This window comes from Paroedura picta, chromosome 1 (assembly GCF_049243985.1).
Source record: "Paroedura picta isolate Pp20150507F chromosome 1, Ppicta_v3.0, whole genome shotgun sequence".
Taxonomy (NCBI): Eukaryota; Metazoa; Chordata; class Lepidosauria; order Squamata; family Gekkonidae; genus Paroedura; species Paroedura picta.
In genome coordinates, this window is record NC_135369.1 from 4,992,424 (window position 1) to 5,015,599 (window position 23,176).

The 23,176-nt window shown below is 49.5% G+C and overlaps 1 protein-coding gene across 2 annotated transcripts in view; it reads left to right on the forward strand.

Annotated features, from left to right (window-relative positions):
* Positions 1-23,176, forward strand: part of POGZ (pogo transposable element derived with ZNF domain) — a 65,107-nt gene that overhangs the window by 22,034 nt on the left and 19,897 nt on the right. Inside the window, exons 3-9 of one of the 2 annotated variants that reach the window (XM_077320340.1) lie at positions 7,271-7,429; positions 10,231-10,406; positions 12,318-12,426; positions 16,858-17,151; positions 19,501-19,695; positions 20,037-20,146; positions 22,715-23,049. In XM_077320340.1, the coding sequence (XP_077176455.1) occupies positions 7,271-7,429; positions 10,231-10,406; positions 12,318-12,426; positions 16,858-17,151; positions 19,501-19,695; positions 20,037-20,146; positions 22,715-23,049 (1,378 nt within the window). The remainder of the gene's footprint in view (positions 1-7,270; positions 7,430-10,230; positions 10,407-12,317; positions 12,427-16,857; positions 17,152-19,500; positions 19,696-20,036; positions 20,147-22,714; positions 23,050-23,176) is intronic. The other variant, XM_077320350.1, reaches the window with a different exon arrangement.

Below are 23,176 nucleotides of genomic sequence, written 5' to 3' on the forward strand. Positions count from 1 at the left end.
AACTGGCAGAATTCCACCTGAATAATAAAGATTGGCCTAAGCTATTCTATGTACTTGGATGCTTTAGGATGCTTAGGGCTGATCCTGCGTTGAGCAGGGGGTTGGACTAGATGGCCTGTATGGCCCCTTCCAACTCTATGGTTCTAAAGAAAAAAGCAGGACCTGACCTGTTTGTTTGTTTGTTTTTATGTGATTTACATCCTGCCACTCCCAGCAGGTCACAAGGTCATTAAAAATCCCATTAAAACCCCCATTAAAAGGACATACTGATACAATATAAAATATCCAGGGAACAGGTGATAAATAACACAAGCCCCACTTCCAAGACTAACGGGCCTAGCTGGCCCAAGTGCTAATACCAGCAGGGGGAAGGGGGGGGGCGTGCTCTTCCAGTGATTAAAATGGCCAGTGTGGGAGGTTGTTTTGTGAGCTGAGAGCAACTGTTGATCCCAGTGAAGCTGCTGGTAGGGGCTTAATAGTGTTCTCTCCTGACACCGAAGCCCTGCAGAACTGTGGTTAAGGCCAGCGTTGTTCTCACTGGCAGTTTTAAGCAGCAGCTGGGCAGAAGGAGGAGGAGGAGAAGAAGAAGAAGAGTTTGTTCTTATATGCCGCTTTTCTCTACCCGAAGGAGTCTCAAAGCAGCTTCCATTCGCCTTCCCTTTCCTAAGATACTTATCAAGGCTGATCCTGCATTGAGCGGGCAGTTGGACTGGATGGCCCCTTGCAGCTCTAATATTCTATGATCAGAAAGTTCTAAAAACGAAAGGCGACCCGGACAAGTTGTAGGGAAACATTGCATGTTCTTAAGTCTGGCGTGTCAGAGAAATCATCCCTTCCAAGCTATTAATATCCTTGTGAGCGTGGCAAATGGGCACATTTAAAAGCTTGTCTTCTTGTCTGGCTGGTCCAGGTTGCTACTTCCCTGCCTTCTGCCTTAGGGGCCAGGGATTACCAGCCCGTTGGAATTGGCTGAGCATAGCTCATTGGGGGAGGGAGGCATTCATCCAATCTGAGTTCCTAACATTAGAGCGGACTATAAATCACATAAATAAATAAATCTTCTCTTGAAGCTGTCTCTATGCTTATTATTATTAATACTAATATATTATTAATATAATCAATATTATTATTATCAGCTTTAGTTATAGTCTGCCTTTCTTGGTGGGACTCAAGGCAGATTGCAAGTATGATAAGCACTCTTCAGCCAATTGGCAGGAGAATGTCAAAGTAAGACAGACACGTTTGAATCTTAACATCAAAGATTTCTAGTAAAACAGGATCACACTGCTGGGCGGGGCCAATCACAGGTACGAGAGAGACTGTATAGTCTATCAGCCAGCAGACGACTAAACATGATAAAACAGTTCGGTCGAACCGCAGGGATGGCGGCATGTGAAGATTGGAAAAACAGCACAAGCAAACCAAAAACTGTCTCTAAGGCAACAGAACAGCTGATGGAGGTAGCATTTATCCCTTATATAATACATTTATCCCTTATATAATACAATTCAATCTAATTCTTAGTAAATCAAAATAATACAGTAGAGCGGAGAACGGAAGACTAGTTGTCTATGGCAACAAACCATCTATGTAGGAAAAGTTTATTCCGTATAGGAGTCACCTGTTGATCCATTATAACAGGGATTCCCAGTGCAAGCTTTCATTCCCCACCCACCTCTTCAACCCAGCCTTTCTCAACTCTTGAAAGCCACCTCTGTTAATTAAAGTTAAAGAGGTGTTATGTGGCAACTGGAGTTTTTGGGTCATCTTCAGCCCCAACGTAGAATGCTTTAGACTCAACCGCCGTGCGATCTGTGCTCCCGCCTCCCACTCCTATATTAGATTTGGGGGGGGGGCTAGCGGGTCAGTGACCGCCGTGGTTTTTTAATTGTTTTAGGAGTCTGTTTTAGGAGTTTGTTCTGATGAATGTCCGGATGGGTTTTAATGGGGTTTTTAACAGACTGTTGTAACCCACCACAAGCCAGTTGGGAGAGTGGCAGGCAATAAGTTGAATGAATGAATGAATGAATGAATGAATGAATGAATGAATGAATGAATGAATGAATGAATGAATGAATGAATGAATGAATGAGATTAACCTTGAAATGGACCCACATGGCTAGGTTGGCTATACCAGGGTAGGGGGGCATCTTTGGAGCAAGTAACGCTGGATCCAGAATCACCCCCATGCTTCTTAACTGAACCAGTTGGACCCCATCAAAAGCGGGGAGTTACATGTCCTTCAAAATGCCAGCCGTCCCAACCAACCCAAAGATTACCTCCGCTCAATAAAATCCTGTTTTGGCCCGGTGCCTAAAAGAGGGCTTTAAAGGCAATTCACTAGGAATGCAAGGTGCCCCCGCTGAAAAAGCCCCCACTCTAATTGCCACTCACCACAGTTCTCCAGGCAGAGCTCAGAGAACAGGGCTTCCCAAGAGGATCTTAATGGATGGGCTGGAAAATACAGGAGGTGGCAGTCCTTTTCAAGGGTAGTCAACCTGTGGTCCTCCAGATGTTCATGGACTACAATTCCCATGAGCCCCTGCCAGCATTTGCTTTAGATACTCTGGCCCCAATCTGTTTTAGTGCTTTCAAAGATAAGAATCAGCACTGCAGGCATTGCAAATCTTTCAGCAGAGTCTGATTGACAATATTCTGTCAATCTTTGTATTATTGACCCAGATTTATGAATTTATGCAGATTGTGAGTGAGTGGGCAGAAGGGATTGTGTTGGTGCTTGGCTTTTGTGGCCCTTTCATGCATGTCCAGGTAAATGCCAATCACCACTTTAGGATTGGGAGGTGAATTTCCTTCAGGCCATATTGGCCAGGGATTCTGCTTTTTTTTTTGGGGGGGGGGTCATCTGAGAATGAAACTGAGATCATTGTGGTGAGCAGGTAGTTGTGAATTTACAGAGGAGAGCGACGAAGATGATCTGGGGCCAAGGGACCAAGCCCTATGAAGATAGGTTGAGGGACTTGGGAATGTTTAGCCTGGAGAAAAGGAGGTTGAGAGGGGACATGATAGCCCTCTTTAAGTATTTGAAAGGTTGTCACTTGGAGGAGGGCAGGTTGATGTTTCTGTTGGCTGCAGAGGAGAGGACACGCAGTAATGGGTTTAAACTTCAAGTACAACGATATAGGCTAGATATCAGGAAAAAAATTTCACAGTCAGAGTAGTTCAGCAGTGGAATAGGCTGCCTAAGGAGGTGGTGAGCTCCCCTTCACGGGCAGTCTTCAAGCAAAGGTTGGATACACACTTTTCTTGGATGCTTTAGGATGCTTAGGGATGATCCTGTGTTGAGCAGGGGGTTGGACTAGATGGCCTGTATGGCCCCTTCCACCTCTAGGATTCTATGAATTTCCTGCATTCTGCAGAGGGTTGGACTAGATGATCGTGGAGGCGCCTTTCAATTCTCTGATTCTCTGACTGCCTATACTACATGTCATCTCACTGTTAGCACAGCCACATTTCTTCGGAATTGGTCATTCCCCAAATAAAACACTTTTGTGATTTCCTGATTGAAAATGCCCTAATCCAGTTCACTTTAATTGGCTGACTTTCAGAACTTCAGAATGTTTAAATGTTTCTTGTTTTACCGTTCTAAGCTTGCCCTGATTCATACATTCCATGTTCCTATCATATGCCTTCTAGAACAGTTTTGCATGGATTGTGGATGAAGGGATATGAAGACCTAGGGTGGAGAATGAAAAAAAATGGGGGGGGGGTGCTGAAGGGGGGGAAAAACCTTATATGAAATATATGTTCTTTTTAAAGTTTCCAATGAATAAAATCCTTTAAAAGACTAGATGGGTTTCTGTAGACATGTACAGCTCTTAAATCTAAAATGCATTTCTGCACCTAGAAGGATATCCAACCTTCAGGAGGGGAGCACAGCAAGCTTATGTTACTTCTCTACGGTTGCATCCCTTCTGTTGGCCTTTTGACTAGACTTCTTGTTGACCTTGATGACATTAGCCATTCAGTTGTGTCCGACTCTTGGCGATCCTATGAGGCCTAGTGCTGAGCCCCGTTCATGCTGCCGTGCCATGGTCCTCGTGCATGGTCCTCCATGCTGGCATGGTTCATGCCATCCTGCCATGGTTTCTATGGTCCTCCTGCCACCCTGCCTCGGGTGGCCCCTGGCGTGGCAGCCAGCAGCAACAGACAGATTCTCGGATAATTTTTTTAATTTTTTATTTATATTATATTTATATTCCACCTTTTCCTAGAGGCTCAGGGAAGATTATAACAAATTAAAATATGCAATAATAATAATCTTTAATCTTATAACCTTCCTATGCTCAGGGTGAGTAACAGTAGTCAGTTAAGCCATCAGTAAAATTAAAATTGATTATAAATGAAACCATTCTGCTTCTATTTCCCCCAACTAATTTAGGTGTTGACTGAGGGAGGGTCCAAACTTTAGATTGTCCCCTCTCAGTTTATGGCAGTGAGGGTGGTGTTTCTTGCAGGTCTATCAGGGCCCCGACCATAGTTCTGGTGGAACAGCTGTCTCTTGCCAGCTCTGCAAATTACGGTCCTGCAGGGCCCTGATCTCTCTGGGCAGAGCATTCCACCAATTTCACCGCCCTTAAGCCAGGGATCCTCAACAAGTTTTGATCCAATGATCTTAATCACCTCTGGGGGGTGTGGCGGAAAAGGCGAGACGTTGGTCCCATAGAGATGTTGGTCCCAGACTGTTCTTTAAAAAAAAATAAATGTACAAAACTGATTTAAATAAGTAGCAGTGTTGGTTAATACCGCATTGAAGGTTAAAACCAGAACCTTGAGCTTGATCCGGAAGCAAACGGGTATGCTTTCGTGTTCATGAGCGACTCCAAAATTCTCCAAATGTTGACATCTCTGGTGGTTCCCCTGTTAGCCACCTGTAGCCTGACGAGACCAGGCCGGATAGTTGCAAATGACATTGATCCAGCCCCGATGGGGTCAGAGCATTGATCCCAGGAGCTGGACGAAGCTTTTAAATGGACAGCCAGAGCTGACTGTGACAGGCAGGCTGGGTCCCGCCTCTCCCCAAGAGCAGCCAATGAGCGCTGACGGAACGTTGAGAGAAGGGCAGTTGAAAAAGGACAGTTAGAGGGTTAGCAGCAGGGGAGGAGCTGGCAGCTTAAGGCAGGGCCTCATGGGAATTGTAGTCCATGGACATCTGGAGGGCCTCAGTCTGCCCACCCCTGCCTTAGGGGCTGAGATGAAAAGGGGTTTTGGTTATTGGGGGGAATGGCTAGAAAATGCTTGGAAGAGGCTGAAAATAGCGCATTTGTAACCAAGATGGTGAGGGGTTTGGAGACCAAGACGTAGGAGGAAAGGCCGGGGGAGCTTGGTCTGCATGGCCTGGAGAAGAGACGACTGAGAGGGGATGGTGGGTTCTCTCATCTTTGGAAATTTTTAAGCAGAGTCTAGATAGCCATCTGATGGAGAGGCTGATTCTGTGAAGGTTTAAGGGGGTGACAGTGGATGAGCGAGAGGGTTGCGAGTGTCCTGCATTACCTTCCCTTTCCTCTCCCCACAACAGACACCCTGTGAGGGAGAGGAGGCTGAGAGAGCCCTGAGATTACTGACGAAGAAGAAGAGTTGGTTCTTAGATGCCGCTTTTCTCTACCAGAAGGAGTCTCAAAGCGGCTTCCAGTCGCCTTCCCTTTCCTCTCCCCACAACAGACACCCTGTGGGGGTGGATGAGGCTGAGAGAGCCCTGAGATTCCTGCTCGGACAGCGCAGTTTTCTCAGTGCTATGGGGAGCCCAAGGTCATCCAGCTGGCTGCATGTGGGGGAGAGAGGAATCAAACCCGGCTTGCCAGATTCGAAGCCAGCACTCCTAACACCGTACCAAGCTGGCTCCCAGCTGCAGTGGAGTGGTGGTGGAGGTGGCACTGCAGAATGCTTAAAATTCACAACTACCTGCCCACCCACAGTGACCCCAATTCCATACCCAGATGATGCCCTCCCCCCAAAAAAGCCCCCTAGAATCTCTAGGCTGGAGGAAATTCGCCTTCTGACTCCAAAGTTGTGATTAGCATTTCCCTGGGCATGCAAGGAAAGGCCATAAGAGTTGAGCATATTTTCAGGGCACCCGTTCAGAACTCTTCCTCCTGATTCTTCATTTCTCTTTATTCAGGGATTTCTTTTTCTTTCTAATGACCTCCCTTGATGCCTTTAAAGATCAACACTAGCACTTTGAATTGAGCCAGGAAACAAAATGATATCCAGCATCGGCGGTATCAGCATGGTCATTATTTGCAAAATCTATATCCCACCTTTTTGCCTTTACAAGGGCTACCTTGGTTCTAGAAATGTTTCTGTGTTTTATTGCATTAATTTATAAGTTAAATGTTGTTTTCAATTGTTCTGATGTTTTCATGTTTCATGGGTGCCGTCCTTGGGGCCCTGATCAAGTGGGGAAACGGCATAAAAATATTTTAATTAAATAAAAAAGAATGTTTTGAAAATAAAGAGTGGGCCCATGTATAGCCATTATTATGATGTTCTATTGACATTTGTATAATGTTATAGACTGTTATAATGTTCCATGTAAATTTATGCAATGTTCCATATAAACCCCCAAGAGCTGTAAAGAGTGGGCAGCATAAAAATCCAGAGAGAGAGACAGAGAGACAGAAAGTGTTAGTTAGTTAGTTAGTTAGTTAGTTAGTTAGTTAGTTAGTTAGTTAGTTAGTTAGTTAGTTAGTTAGTTAGTTAGTTAGTTAGTTAGTTAGTTAGTTGTTTTTCAATCCTGAGGCTGACCAAACCCTAAGAATATAAGAAAAGCCATGTTGGACCAGGCCAATGACCCATTCAGTTCTGCATTCTCTTGTGTCACACAGTGGCCTAAACCCAGGGGCCATCAGGAGGTCTACCAGCAGGGCGAGAACTCCAGAAGCCCTCCCACTGTGCCCCCCCAAAGCACCAGGAATGCATAACATCACTACCCCACACAATGTTTCTTCTGCACCAGGGGTGGTCAAACTGTGGCTTTCCAGATGTCCATGGACTACAATTACCATGAGCCCCTGCCAGCACATGAGCAGGGCTCATGATAATTGTAGTACAATTGTAGTACAATTACCATGAGCAGGGGCTCATGGTAATTGTAGTCTATAGATATCTGAAGAACCACAGTTTGACCACCCCTGCTGTAGACCTAGCCACTTGTGGATCTCTGTTCTGTTTATCCAATCCAACTCTCTGTCCAAGTAGTTCTTCACAGCGTCTGAGTCTGGCCGCTAACCACGCTACGTTTTCTTCCTGCCAGTTTCCGTGAGCGTACAACCGGTCGCCACTCCCATGCCCATCGTTGCCCACGCATCCATCGGCAGCAACCTCTCCACGCCCACGCCCGTCAGCAGCGGCGGGCCAGTCAACAGCGATGGGACGAAGAAGACTCTCGTCACGCTCTTCGCAAACAACAGCGGTAAAGGGAGAGGCTCTGAAAGTCGGGCAATGAGGAGATGGTGTTTAGTACACTTTTGGGGGTCCGTTGTCCACAGGCAGGCCTTCAGTGTGCTCAAAGTTAAAATCCTGCAGTCATGTTCCAAACAAAGCCGAATTATGTCATCTGTATGAAGTAGATTAATGATAAGGATCAGCTTAGGGCTGATCCTGCATTGAGCAGGGGGTTGGACTAGATGGCCTGTATGGCCCCTTCCAACTCTATGATTCTATGATTCTATAATAAGCAAGTTACAGATGTGCAATGAAACATTAATCAATTATGAATTTAGTTTCAAAATTATATCAAAAGCTGCCTCCTTATTATAATTAGTCTTGGTGGGGGTGGGTGGTGTATGAGTGTATTTATTATTATTATTATTACTATTACTATTACTATTATTATTGGATGTGATTTATATCCGGCCACTCCTATACAGTGGCTCATGGCGGGTCACAAGGTCCTCATTAAAAATTCCATTAGAAGAAGAAGAGTTATTATTATTATTATTATTATTATTATTATTATTATTATTATTATTATTTCGATTTATTTCCCGCCACTCCCAGATGGCTCGTGGTGGGTTACAGTGTCTTAAAACCCCATTAAAACTCCCATTAAAAGACTTAAAAATGTCACAACATGGCGGCACAATAATCCCCTTCCTTACCCCCCTTCCTAAAAAAGGGGGGGTGGAGGAGAAGGAGGTCAACGATGTTCAAGAAGAAGCCCGGGGGAGAGCAGTCGATGTACCCCAGCAGCCCCAGCCTCAACCATAGACCTGGCGGAAGAGCTCCGTCTTGCAGGCCCTGCGGAACGTTGAAAGGTCCCGCAGGGCCCACAGCTCTCCCGGGAGCTCATTCCACCAGGTGGGGCCCAGGACTGAAAAGGCCCTGGCCCTGGTCGAGGCCAGGCGTACTTCCCTAGGGCCGGGAACGACCAGAAGATTCTCACTCGCAGAGCGCAGAGCCCTGCAGGGGGCATAGGGCGCTAGGCGGTCCCTCAGGTATGTGGGTCCCAGCCCACGTAAAGTTGGTTCTTATATGCCGCTTTTCTCTACCCGAAGGAGGCTCAAAGCTGCTTACAGTCACCTTCCCTTTCCTCTCCCCTCAACAGACCCCCTGTGAGGTGGGTGAGGCTGAGAGAGCGCTGATATCACTGCCCGGTCAGAACAGTTTTATCAGTGCCGTGGCGAGCCCAAGGTCACCCAGCTGGCTACATGAGGGGGAGTGCAGAATAGAACCCGGTGTGCCAGATTAGAAGTCCGCACTCCTAACCACTACACCAAACTTGCATAAAACCCCCATTAATAGGACATACCGATACAATATAAAAATACACATCGAACAGGCGAAATAACACAAGCCCCGCACCGAATACTAATACCTACTATCGGGGAGCAATGCCCAGGTGCTAACACCAGCCCGGGGGGGGGGGGCATGATCTTCCTCACTGCTCTGGCTTCAACCAAAGATCTGGCAGAAGAGCTCCATTTTGCAGGCCTTGCAGAACGCAGAAAGCTCCCGCAGGGCCCACAATTCACCCGGGAGCTCATTCTACCAGGTCGGGGCCAGGATGGATGGATGATTCTCAGGTAGAGAGCCCAGCCTCTTGCAATGCTAATTCGCTGGCCTCAACCATAAGCCTGCTGGAACACCTCTGTCTTGGGGACTCTCTGTTGAAATCCCAGAGGGCCCTGATCTCACCTGGTAGAGTGTTCCAGCAGGCAGGAGGGGGAAAAGCCCTGGCTGAGGCCCGTTTTACTTCTTGGGACTGGGGACCCTGATTACTCAGACTTAATGCTCTTGTGAGGAGGGGCATATGTAACAGAAGAGAAAGCAGGCATGCTTTCTTGTACCTATTTGGCCAATCTGCCTATTTTGTATAAAGCATTTTGATTTTACTAGTGAGAAGGCAGCTGTAGAGGACGGGCAGGATAAAAATGTACTAAGTAGGTAGCTACTAATCACTAGTCAACTGGATTTACAGTAGTAAAAAGTTTGAGTTTAGTAGCACCTTTAAGATTAACAAAGTTTTAGGTGTGCATGCACACCTGAGATATAATGAAATGGGAATTATCAGTCCATACATATAGGTAGAAAGTGGGCAGTAAATTAGCATACAGCATAATGAAGATGTTTAACAGACTCAAGGATCAAACAGAAACCACAAAAATAGTTTATAAGGTTGCCTTTTGTCTGGGCTTCATTCAGTGGGGCTTAGGGAAGGAAATAGCCGTGTCAAAACTGGGAGAGTTAACAAGCAGATGTATCCTTAATCCACCCTAAATTCCCCAAAATAGGATGGACAATAAATCCCAGAAATAAATAAAATAAATAAATGTGAACTGAGCCAACAATGAGAGGGGCAGTATAGAAATTTCATTATAACTAAATTATTTTATTAAATATATATAATAAACTGCGACCCTGCCATTAGGCTCTCCTCTCAATTATGGAGGGGTCTTTTTCTTTGAAGTGGGGTGATTGGCTGTGTGGAGTAGTTGGAGTAGGGAGGGGGTCTTTTCCAATCCCCAAAAGGCAGCAGTTAGGAAGTTTCCCTGGACTCCGTCCTTCGTTTAAGCAAGGTGAGAGAAGGATAACAGTTTGAAACAGCATTATGCAGGCTGCGGGTTGATGACACACAATGCTGGTGATGTAAAAAACATGCGCCATTTGCAACAAGTTCTGCTTGTAGGACTGATGACCTTTCTTTGTAGCCAAGGTAGCAGAAGATACGTCTCTGTAATTCTTGTTTTCTCTCTCTCTCTCTTCCCCCTCCAGGCGGCACTCCTCTGGTTCAGCAAGGTGGGCAGCCACTAATCCTCACGCAGAGCCCTGCCTCTGGCCTAAGCACCGTGGTGACCCAGCCGGTCCTCCGGCCTGTGCAGGTCATGCAGAATGCCAACCATGTCACCAACGCCCCCGTGACCAGCCAGCCCATCTTCATCACAACGCAGGTGAGGGCACCTTACGAAGTTCCTCCATCTTTTGCCACGCAGCCCTATGCCAGCCAGGCAAGGACTGTTAATGGTCAGGTACTTTTGGCACATGAGAATCACCAACAGGAGCTTGACAAACATTGGTTCTTAATCTTCTTTTTCGACCACTGCTAGCTAGGGCTGGCCGCTGGATAAAGAAGCCTGTGTTTTTAATCAATGAAAGCTCAGAGGGGCATAACATCCAGATGTCAGAGTCCTGCCGTAGACCACCCTGGTCAGCTCGCACCTGGAGTCCTGTGTGCAGTTCTAGAGTTCTGACTTCAAAAGGGATGTGGGTGCAGAGGAGAGCGATGAGGATGATCAGGGACCTGGTGACCCAGCTCTATGAGGAAAGGCCAAGGGTTTTTGGGAAAGTTCATTCTGGAGAAGGGCAGGCTGAGGGGGGATATAACAGCTCTCTTGGTATATTTGAAAGGCTGCCAGAGGAGCGTGGGGAGATGTTCCTGTTGGCAGCAGAAGACAAGATTCACAATAATGGGTTTGGATCAGCTGTTCCCATAAGGGGCTATATGGCTCCCTTGGGAGGGGGACTGGCACATTTGAAGGGGATCACACACTAAAAAACGTGAGAAGGGGCATGGGTTTAGGTGGGGGGCTGGCAACTGTGCTGAAGTCATGTATGGTATCATGAATTGCTACAGAGTTTGACCTTTGTTAAGGGAAAGAAAAAGAAATCATGTAACCCATCCATTTGTGTGTGCATGAATGAATACATTTGAAGGGGGAGGGGGAATGAACACACATGCCTGTTGGTCAAAAGGTCTAAGATGAGTCCACACTATATGAGTCCACACCTGGAGTCCTGTGTATAGTTGGTTCACTCTTAGCTTAGGCCTTTTTTAGCCTAGGTGAGCACAAGTGGACAGCCTACTGCAGGGGGGCCTGGAACCTGGAATGAGCTCCTAAGAGGCTTGTGGCCAATAAAAAAGGTTGAGGATTCTGGGTGGAAAGGTACCCACTGGGTTTCTTAGGTGGGGATTACAGTAAGGCAATGGTCCCCAACCTGCGGTCCTTGGCCCGGTGCCGGGCCGCGAAGGCCAGGGCGCCGGGCCGCGGTTCCCTCTCCCCGCCCCCCCCCCCCCCCGCGCAGTAAAAAACTTCCCAGGCCGCAAACTTGCGACCCGGGAAGCTTCTTACTGCGGGAGGGGGGGGAGAGGGAATAAGGGCTGCGCCGCGCATGTGTGGCCCGGCCGCGCATGCGCGATGCTCGGGCGTCGCCCTGCCCGTCCCCAGCCAAAAAAAGGTTGGGGACCACTGCAGTAAGGGAAGTGGTGAGTGGCCTCTTGCTGGCTGTCTTCAAGCAGTGGCTGGACAGACACTCTTTTAGGCTAATCCTGCGTTGAGCAGGGGGTTGGGCTAGATCAGTGGTCCCCAACCTGCGGGCCGCGGCCCGGTGCCGGGCCGCAAAGGCCATGGTGCCGGGCTGCGGCTCCCTCTCTCCGCCCCCCCTCCCCCGCAGTAAAAAACCTCCCAGGCCGCAAGCTTGCGGCCCGGGAAGCTTCTTACTGCGGGAGGGCGGGGAGAGGGAATAAGGGCCGGGCCGCGCCTGTGTGGGCCGCGCCCGCGCAGCCCGATGCGCAGGCACGGCCCACGGGTGCGGCCCGATGCGCGGGCGTGGGTGCAGCCCGATGCGCGGGCATGGCCCGCGTGGGTGCAGTCCCTGCGGGCGCGGCCTGATGCCCTGCCGGTCCCCAGCTTCATAAAGGTTGGGGACCACTGGGCTAGATGCCCTGTATGGCCCCTTCCAGTTCTATGATCCTTAGGAAGCTGTACTATTTTTCCAGTGCCACTTCCTGCATTGCCACAGAATTATGACCCTATTGTTGAAACAGACCTAGTCAAGCTCCTTGTTTTGCATCTCTGACACAGGGTTTCCCCGTGCGGAACGTCCGGCCAGTACAAAACACCATGAATCAGGTGGGGATTGTCCTGAATGTCCAGCAAGGCCAGACGGTGAGGCCCATCACGCTAGTCCCAGGTAAGGCCGTCACAGAAACAGGGAAATGGGACGAAAGCAAGAGGTGTGCAGATGGGAAAAGAGGAGGTGAGAACAGCTCTGGCGCATTTGCACCAAACCGACAGTTCACTACGACTGTGTCCTGGGTGTAGTTTGAACACATGAAGCTGCCTTATCCTGAAAAAATTTTTTTTCACAGTCAGAGTAGTTCAGGAGTGGAATAGGCTGCCTAAGGAGGTGGTGAGCTCCCCCTCACTGGCAGTCTTCAAGCAAAGGCTGGATACCTACTTTTCTTGGAGGCTTTAGGATGCTTAGGGCTGATCCTGCGTTGAGCAGGGGGTTGGACTAGATGGCCTGTATGGCCCCTTCCAACTCTATGATTCTACGATTCTATGAATCAGAGCACTGGGCTCTCAAGATCAGTCTCAGTGTTGTCTATGCAGACTGGCAGCAGCTCTTCAGGGACTCAGGCTGAGATTTTTCATGCCACTTCAGGCCTGATGGTTTTAACTGGCAAAGCTGGAGGTTAAACCCGGGGCCTTCTGCATGCCAAGGAAATGCTCAGACCACTGAGCCATGACCCCATCTGCTGTTTGGAGGGTGACCCTAAGCAGAATTAGGCCCTTCTAAGCCTCGCTGACTTTTCCCCCTTAGCAGTAGAAAAGAGCAAAGGTCCTGTGGCACCTTAAAGGTTAACAAAAATTGTGTCAGGGGATGAACTTAGATGAGTAATTTATTTATGTATTCTTGTATTTTAGCCTGCCCTTCCCTAGAGGCTCAGGGCCGTTTACAAGTGTTCCTCTTAAAGGGGCTCCTGGACTCTGGCTCTTTTTTACTGCTACAGATAGACTGACATGGTTACCTCTCTTGATCCAGCGCAAATTTGGTTAGTAAGTGTTCTTGAGCTCCGGCTCTTTTCTACTGCTATAGACTGACCCGGCCACCCATCTTGATCTATCCTAAATGGGATTAGTCTTGAAGGGACTCCTGGACTCTGGCTGTTCTTTGCTGCTACAGACAGACTCACCTGGCCACCCGTCTTGATCTGTCCCAAATTGTATTAATCTTGAAGGTGCTCCTGGGCTCTGGCTCTTTTCTCTTGCAGCAGACAGATGAACATGGCCATCCATCTTGATCTTTCTCCCTCTATGATTGCACTGTTCGGAATTTGCTCAGTTTTTAATCTATTGAGGGGCTTTCGTTGAGTTTACAAAGAATGCAAGAAGACTGGACGTTATTGGAAATAGCTGGGGGGAAACTGGAATGGAAAAAAGCTAAGAAAAAGGGAAGGAGACCATCAGTGCTTAAACTCCTTGCCAAGACGACAAAACAGTATTCAGTAAATATAGGAGGTTGCCTTGGACAAACTTAGGGACTTTCCGAACACCTGCCATTTGAAATCCTCTAAACAACAATGTATCATGTTGTTTAGTGCCTGGAACCATGACTGCTTTGCTACTTAGCTACAGGCCTTTTTTACTAAGGGCTAGTTTGTTCATAGAGCCTCTTGTGGCGCAGAGTGGTAAGGCAGCCGACATGCAGTCTGAAGCTCTGACCATGAGGCTGGGAGTTTGATCCCAGCAGCCGGCTCAAGGTCAACTCAGCCTTCCATCCTTCCGAGATCTGTAAAATGAGTAAACGGTAATGACTGGGGAAGGGGGTAAACGGTAATGACTGGGGAAGGCACTGGCAAACCACCCCGTATTGAGTCTGCCATGAAAACGCTGGAGGGCGTCACCCCAAGGGTCAGACAGGACCCGGTGCTTGCACAGGGGATACCTTTACCTAGTTTGTTCATTCTGAAATGATGGTGAATAGCCAAAAGAGTCCTCACATCTCAGGCTAAGGTCCAAGTTTTCAGGCCCTAGAATTTTTCAGTCTAGAAATTAAGTATGGGGTTGTATCATATTTGGAGGGGGACAACAGGGAATTATAACCCAGTTTACAAAGACATTCAACACTGTTGGAATAGATTCAAAAATATCTGAGGGTCACTCACAGGAAATCACTCAGATGATCAATTGCTGTTGATCCCTGGCCCTGAGAAGCCATGTGTCTGGCCTCAACCAAGGCCAGGGCTTTTCCAGCTCTGGCTCCAACCTGGTGGGTGGTTTGTTAGTTGGTTTATCAATTTGTAGGCCACCCCTCTCCTCACGATCTTGGGGTGGTTTATACCAGGGGTCATCAACCCCCGGTCCGCGGACCGGTGGCGGGCCGCGAAGGCCACGGTACTGGGCCGCCGGCAGCCACGCCTGCCTTCCCCCCCTAGTGGAGAAAACGTGCACACGCAGTTGCTGCGCGTGCGCGTTAGCGCCACCTGGTGGCGAAAACACGCATGCGCGGCAATTGTGCTTGCACGTTTTCGCAGCACCCAGGCCGTCGGCTCTTCCCTCACTCTGGAGGCGGTCCCTGACCTGAGAAAGGTTGGGGACCGCTAGTTTATACAATAAGCTAAAAGTCATACAATAAGTTTTAAAAATAGAATCATAGAATCATAGAGTTGGAAGGGGCCATACAGGCCATCTAGTCCAACCCCCTGCTCAACGCAGGATCAGCCCAAAGCATCCTAAAGCATTAAAAATACATTAAAACATTCTGCGTACCTTGCTCCTACCCTCCATGCCTGGAAACAAGCTGGTTGTAGTTGGCCCGGTACGACAGAGGAATAAGGGGGGGGGGTCTGACTAGGGACCCAGCTTGGTCGTGGTGATGATCCTTGGATGCCAGCAGAGATCCAGGCCCTGATGGGGTTCTCAAAGTGCCACAGGGCCTGCAAAACGGCACTATCCCAGCAGGCAGATGGCTGATGCCAGAGCAAAGAAAAAGATCAGTGGGCCTCCCCCCTCCTCCCAGGATATACCTCCCCCCCCCCAAACATGACAGCCTAATTGGCCAATGCTACCAGCTGGGGGAAAGGTTAATGAGGATAATAGTGGAGCACTAGAATCACAGTTGTAAATGTTTTTCTTATATATGAGTTTATTGAATTTTTACAATTATCATTATTATTATTTTATTTATATCCCACCGCTCTCGAGATCGTCTCGCAGCGGGTCATAAAGACGCCACAAAGTAAAAACAAAAACAATTGAAAACCCCACAATTACTAAAATTTACCCAGTGGCAGGAAAGACCCTTACTCCCTCCCCTTTCCCGTTCAACCCCCCTACCCACTCAATGCCTCAAAGAGAAATACTAGGGGTGCCTGTCCTATCAGATGGAACGTAGATGTTATATACAGCTAGACTGGAGTCCAGTATCCCTTGGAGGCCAACAATATGGGGGGGGGATAAGTTTTGGGTAGTGTTATCTGCCAGATCATTGCCAGAGGGAACCTTGACTCTCAGAAGCTTACACTCCAAAAACCTTGTCGGTCTCCAAGAACTCATGGACATCTTGTGGAATCACAATAGATCTCCCAACTACAAAGATCATTTCCTCCTCGTGATAAAATCAGAGTCCAGTAGCACCTTTAAAACCAGCAAAGCTCACACCCTGAATAAATCTCTGTTGGGCTTAAAGGTGCTATTTTATTGTGCTACTTCAGACCAACACGGCTACCCGTTTGAATTCCGCCTCCTGGATTTCAGCAGCTGACTGGAAAACTCCTGTAGCTTTCGGAGTGAATCTTTGGGAGGGCGAGGTTCGGGGAGGGAAAATGTAGTAGTTTACGAAGAGGAATCTCATGGCACCTAAAAATCTCCCCAAAACATTTTTCCTGACTTGAAGTTGTCATAGATATCATAGTCCCATTGTATACGGCACTGGTCAGACCACACCTGGAGTACTGTGTGCAGTTCTGGAGGCCTCACTTCAAGAAGGACGTCGATAAAATTGAAAGGGTACAGAGGAGAGCGACGAAGATGATCTGGGGCCAAGGGACCAAGCCCTATGAAGATAGGTTGAGGGACTTGGGAATATTCAGCCTGGAGAAAAGGAGGTTGAGAGGGGACATGATAGCCCTCTTTAAGTATTTGAAAGGTTGTCACTTGGAGGAGGGCAGGATGCTGTTTCTGCTGGCTGCAGAGGAAAGGACACGCAGTAATGGGTTTAAACTTCAAGTACAACGATATAGGCTAGATATCAGGAAAAAGATTTTCACAGTCAGAGTAGTCCAGCAGTGGAATAGGCTGCCTAAGGAGGTGGTGAGCTCCCCCTCACTGGCAGTCTTCAAGCAAAGGTTGGATGCACACTTTTCTTGGATGCTTTAGGATGCTTTGGGCTGATCCTGCGTTGAGCAGGGGGTTGGACTAGATGGCCTGTATGGCCCCTTCCAACTCTATGATTCTATAAGTTCTGCGGTCTAGAACCGTCAAAGTATCTTATGCTAGAATGGAAACACGTCTGTTTGTAAGGTGCCGCAGGACTCCTGTTTTGCCGGAGCCGTCAGAATTTCCCTGATAACTTTTCCCAGGGATCTAACAGGCCTCTCTGTCCTTTTTTCCTCCCAAGCCCCAGGTACCCAGTTTGTGAAGCCCACCGTCGGCGTCCCTCAGGTCTTCTCCCAAGTGGCCCAGGTGAGACCAGGGCCGACCATGCCGGTCCGACCGTCCTCCAACACGTTCACGACGGTCATCCCGGCCACCCTTACCATCCGGAGCACGGTACCGCAGTCCCAGGCGCAGCCGCAAAGTAAGTCCACCCCCAGCATCTCCACCACTGCCTCTTCAACGCAGCCAGCAGCATTGGGACAGTTAACTGTACAGCAGCCAGGGCAATCCTCTCAAGCTACTAACCCCAAATTAGGTAAGAGGAAAAACTTGAGAAAAGAAAGACACATCTATTCTCATTTCATTTGTCTGTAGAGTCCCGTCCCGTCCCCCCCCTCCGCCCTATCCCACAGGAGTGCATGACCTTATCTATTTCTTTGCAACATTTGTATCTTGCATTTCCGCCCTGCAAGGGCCACCAAGCCGGCTAAGAATTTAAAACGCGCGTAGCAGAAAATTCACACTGCGTTGCTGCAGTCTTACAAACACACCAACTTCCTATTGACAGCTCCTTTCTCAAATTGCAGTCAATATTAGATTCCTCCTCCATTGACAGGAAGGGGGAGAACAGGGGGACCTTCAATAGGTAGCTGTAAGCTTCATTTTGGGAGCTTTTATCCCCAAGTCCATGTTCTATTTCTGAGATAGAGCAAAATATTTGTAACATGCCAGGGACGAGGGGCTCGGGATATTTTTGGTTCCCCAGAATTAGCTCTCTTGAAAGAAAATGTTTCTTTCTTCCACCCCAATCCTCCTTTTCTCTTTCTTCATGCTATACCTGTTACAAGAACATCAGAAGAGCCCTACTGGATCAGACCAGTGGTCCATCCAGTCCAATATCCTGTCCCACCAAGTGGCCATTCAGGTCCCCAACCTGAGCAGCGGTCCCCAACCCCCGGTCCGGAGACCGATACCAGGCCGTAGATCAGTCGGTACCGGGCCATGGCTCCTCTTCGTCTTCCTCCCCAGCTGCTGCCTCGGGGGCTGCCCTGCCACTCTGCAGCTGGCTCACCTTTGGTTCTCTTCGGCAGCCGCCATGGCTGGGGCTTCCCCTTGGCGTGGCACTTCACTGCTGCTGCTGGCAGCGCCCCCTAGTGGGTGGCGAGAGGTCAGGGGCACCAGCAGGAAAGCAAGCGGAGCAGGGGCTCAGGCAGCAGCGGTAGACTACCCCACCCCCGGGCCTCAGTAAAATTGTCAACCGTTGACCGATCCCCGGTGATAAAAAGGTTGGGGTCCACTGCTGTAGAGGGCAAAGAACAGGGCACAGAGGACATTGATAAGGACATTGGAAGAGCCCAACAACAGGACACAGAAGTTCATTGCTAAAGAAATCAGTCGCATCCTTTTCTTAATTAGTTGCAGGGAGAGGGTGACCGGCAGGCCTGCAAATTAAGTGGTTGTCTCTTGTGTCAATGTAGCAGGGAGTGAATAAGAAAATTCACACCAAGAGGGGTTGCTTCTATAGATTCCTTCCACTAACAGTGGGGCTTTCCCCACCTCAAGGACCCTTCCCCTGATTCACAAGCCCCCCTCCCCCGGGTGGGCACTGTCATTAGTAGAACAAATTGAGCCCCAGGCCTGGTAGCTCTTCTTTATGAAATTGCATGTGCTGTTCTGTGTCTGTCCATCTCTCAAAATGCACTCACATTGACCTTTTAGTTGTATCCCAAAGAGTTTAACTGAATGGGTCACGCGCAAGGGACAAATGAGGCAGATATCCTTTAAGCCGTTGACAATCCTAGTTTTTGGAAGCAGCAAGAGTGACCAATGATGCCATGGTGACTGAGGGGAACCCCCACATTCAGAGGCATTAATCCTTTGAATCCCAGGAGGTAACATTGCGGGAAGTCCTTGGCCTCTATGTCCTGTTGTTGGCCATTAAGAGGAACTGGTCGGCCACTGTGTGAGGCAGGAGGCTGGGCTACATGGACCCTCACTGGGCTGATCCAGCAGGGCTTATGATTTTATGCCTCCATAATTAAATTCTGGTTTTCCAGTGGGAAAGAGCCTCTTGTGGCGCAGAGTGGTAAGGCAGCCGACATGCAGTCTGAAAGCTCTGCCCATGAGGCTGGGAGTTCAATCCCAGCAGCTGGCTCAAGGTTAACTCAGCCTTCCCTCCTTCCGAGGTCGGTAAAATGAGGACCCAGCTTGCTGGGGAGTAAACGGTAATGACTGGGGAAGGCACTGGCAAACCACCCCGTATTGAGTCTACCATGAAAACGCTAGAGGGCGTCACCCCAAGGGTCAGACATGACTCGGTGCTTCCACAGGGGATACCTTTACCTTTTCCAGCGGGAGGCTGCTGAGGTTTCCAGGAAGGGTCAGGCTGAGGCTTTCACTGTGTGACTTTCCATGGGATTTGGGGAAGGATGTTTTTATCCTGCCCGCTGGTCCCAGCACCCTCAGTCAGAAGAAAGGAATGCAGCCCTGGACACCTTGTAGCTCAGTTTTGTATTTCAGAGAGGGGGAACGTGGTTTTGCTGCTTCCTGCTTTGTCTGAGGGGTGCCTGGGCGTAACCATCCGCCATGAGCTCAGAGTTTTGCTTCTTACATGTCTGCACCTTCCTCTTGAGAGTGAGAAAAATACCCCCTTTCCCTCCGACAGTGAGCATTGCCAGCTTCGTGACGGTGAAAAGGCCCGGCGTGACAGGTGAGAACAACAACGAGGTGGCAAAGCTGGTGAACACCCTGAACACCGTCCCTTCGCTCGGCCAAAGCTCAGGACCCATCGTCGTCTCCAACAACAGCCCCGCCCACGGCTCCCAGAGAGGGAATTTGTCCGAATCCTCATCCATGAAAGGTGAGCTCTGCCGGGGCCCGGAGAATTCGCCAAACGTCAGCGGTCAAAAGCATCTCAGGTCTCGGCAACGAGCAACATTACCCGTTATCCGTCCGCATGGAAAAGGGAGAACTGCCCCATCTAGAGTTGTGTTGTTGTTGTTGTTTTTAAACAGTATTTTTTTTGTGGATTGCGTATATTGAGCCTGAAAAATTTCGGTGTTTTCCAATATTCCTGCATTTGATTCAGGAATGTTTTTTTTTTTTTTAATTCCTCTTTGGGGAACAGCACCCCCAAAAAAAAAACCCAAATCTTAAGTAGTAAAGCCTTGACCGCTCTCCTTTTTTCTTTCCCGGCTACAGTCAGTTCTTCTCCAATCCCCGCCTTCGATTTGCAGGACAGTGGAAAGAAAGTCTGTCCGAGGTGCAACGCCCAGTTCAGAGTCACTGAAGCTTTAAGAGGCCATATGTGCGTAAGTAGCCCCTCCCCTCCCCTCCCGAGAGGGGGACTTCGGAGACCTCGGCTTGGCTGACCCCAGAGCGGACATTTATTTATTCATTATTATGGTTTTTATCTTCTGATTTCAACAGCAGTGTAGAAAACAGATCTTGCATGCCTCCCCCAAGCCTAGAGAGGTTAATAAATCTAATAATGATGATGGAGATGAAGGTGCCTTAGATCAGTGGTCCCCAACCCCCGGTCCGGGGACCGGTACCGGTCTGTGGATCAGTCGATACGGGGCCGCGGCTCCTCCTCATCCCCGGCTGCTGCCTCGGGGGCTGCCCTGCCACTCTGCTGCTGGCAGCGCCCCCCAGCGGGCAGTGGAAAGTCAGGGGCACCGGTGAGAAAGCCAGTGGAGCAGGGGCTCAGGCGGCGGTGACATCCCTTGGCAAAAGACTCCCCCCCCCCCCGGGGATCAGTAAAATTGTCAAGCGTTGACCGGTCCCCGGTGATAAAAAGGTTGGAGACCACTGCCTTAGATGAATATTAGGATATCGGCTTGAGGGCTTCAGTGTGCCACAGCTGCCTCAGCAATCAAGGAAGCCCGAGGCAGCCAGCGTCGCGGGGCGGAGGGAAAGGGCGGTGCCGGCACGCCAGCAGGCACCCACATGCAGGCGCAGAGCTCTGTGTGTGCGTGCGGGCGCTAGCTGGTACGCTAGCACCACCCCTGCACGGCGCTGCCCGCTTCAGGCTTCTGCGATCACCGAGGTGCGCCAAAGTGCCCAACCCTATTAGGATATCATTGCAGATGTGTGGGCATGCTCCTCACCCAATAAGGGGAGGTAAGACTGAGACTCAGAAGAGGAAGTCCTCTTTGGCACAATGAATGGCCTAGCATGCGGAACTGATTGCCACTGGGTGTTTTTTTTTAAACCACTAAAAGCCTCCCTTTCTCCCAGATAACTGGGGGCCCAGGCAGAGTACTGATGCTTTAATGCTCTACCACCTGAAAAGGGACGTATTTACAGCTGCCGGTTTCCAGGGCTTTTTTAAAAAAGAGGGAAACGGTTTTCTGGAGGAAAAGGGGCCTGCAGGCGACTGTTAGCAATGACAACTGAAGCTCCATTTAGAAGAACGTAAGAAGAGGTCTGCTGGATCAGACCCGAGGTCTGCGTAGTCCAGCCTCCCGTCTCACACAGTGGCCAACCAGTTCCGCTAGAAGGCCAAGAGCCGGGCAGAGAGGCTGAGGCCTCCCCCTGACATTGCCTGCTTGCACTGAGATTCAGAGGTTGGCTGCCTCTAAATGTGGAGGTAAAAGTCTCAGAAGGGCCCTGATGGATCATTCCAGTGGTCTCTTTGGTCCAGCATCCTGTTCCACACAGGGGCCAGGCAGATACTGTAAGGCACAACAACAGGGCATGAGGACTGAGGCCTTCCCGTGATAAGAACATCAGAAGCTGCTGTTCGGATAGACTCCCAGAATCACTTTATGAACATCAGAAGAGCCCCGTAAGGTTCCATCCAGTCCAGCATCCTCTCTCACACAGGGGCCAACCACTTCCATTGGAGGTTCAACAACAGGGCATGCAGGCCAAGGCCCTCCTGTGATAAGAACATCAGAAAAGCCCTTTTGGATCAGACCAGGGGTCCATCCAGTCCAGCCTCCTGTCTCTCACAGTGGCCAGTCAGTCCCTCTAGAGAGCCAATAACTGAGGCCTTCATAGGAACATCAGATGAGCCCTGTTGGACCTAATCAAGCCTACCGTTCCACACAGTGGAGACAGAGCAACAACAGAGCATAGGGGCCTTCCTCTGACGTTGCCTCCTAACACAAGGATTTCAGAGGCTGACTGCCTATAAATGTGAAGGTTCCCAGTCACCATGGCTAGACTTCATCCTTCTATCCAATCCCATTTTAAGCTGTTTGTTCCTGTGACCACCAGAACATCCTCTGGCAATTTTTTCCACATTTTAATCACTCTCTGTGTAAAGTAGCATTTCCTTTAGTCTGCCCGGAATTGAATGCCCATCAGCTTCCTTGAGCTCTAGTATTTGGGGAAAGGGGGAACCCTCTAGAAAAGTACCTCACCACTCTAATTCTCCCCCGCACATCCCGCAAAGCCAATTGGCCCCTTCCATACTTTGGCCTGGAAGATGAGAAGAGGCCTGTGGGCTCCCAGGGCCCAGTTAGAAACCCCTGGAGGTGGAACCAGTTAGAACTGATCCTCAAGAGGAAGCCCTGGGGGCACATTGCCTGACAGACCCCCTCCCTGTCTTTTGCACCAGCAGGAAAGTCAGATGGAGCCATCCCATTGCTGTTGGCTGGCAGGAGGGTAGTGTTGGGAAGTGGAGACAGAGGGAGATGAGAGGTCGTATTTGAGGACAGAGACCCTCTGAAATGGCTCCCTCAGACAGCCTTGCACGAAGCAGCAAGGGACCTCAGCAACGGCTGCATGCCAAACAACCTCCATACTCTCAGACCAGCTCGTTAAATGAACCCGGGCACGTGGAGGAAACCAGTCGCATGCGCGACTGCTCCGCGTACGCTCCTGTCCCTCGGTGTCGCAAACCCTGTCAACCTTGTCCTTGCTTCTTCCAGTACTGCTGCCCTGAAATGGTGGAATTCCTCAAGAAAGGGAAGCCCTCCGAGTCTGAACCAAATATCCAGTCCCCCAAGCCCTCCTCTCCAGAGAAGAACGCCGCCGTCGCCTCGCCCCCTTCCTCCACCCCCATCCCCGCGCTCTCCCCGCCGGCCAGGGTCTCCGAGCAAGGCGACGGCACAGGCGACGGGGCTCAGAGCAAACTGATCATGCTGGTGGACGACTTCTACTACGGCAGGGACGGCGGCAAGGTCAACCAGCTGCTGAATTTCCCCAAGGTGCCGACGTCCTTCCGGTGTCCGCACTGTACCAAGAGGCTCAAGAATAACATACGGTAAGGACTGCGGCCGGTGGGAAGCCAGTTCTCTGAAGAGCTTTGTGTGTTGGGGACATTTGTGCTTGTGGTTTTGTAGATTGCCTGCGGGGTTGGGGGGGAATCCTGTGAATTATTTTCTCCTTTG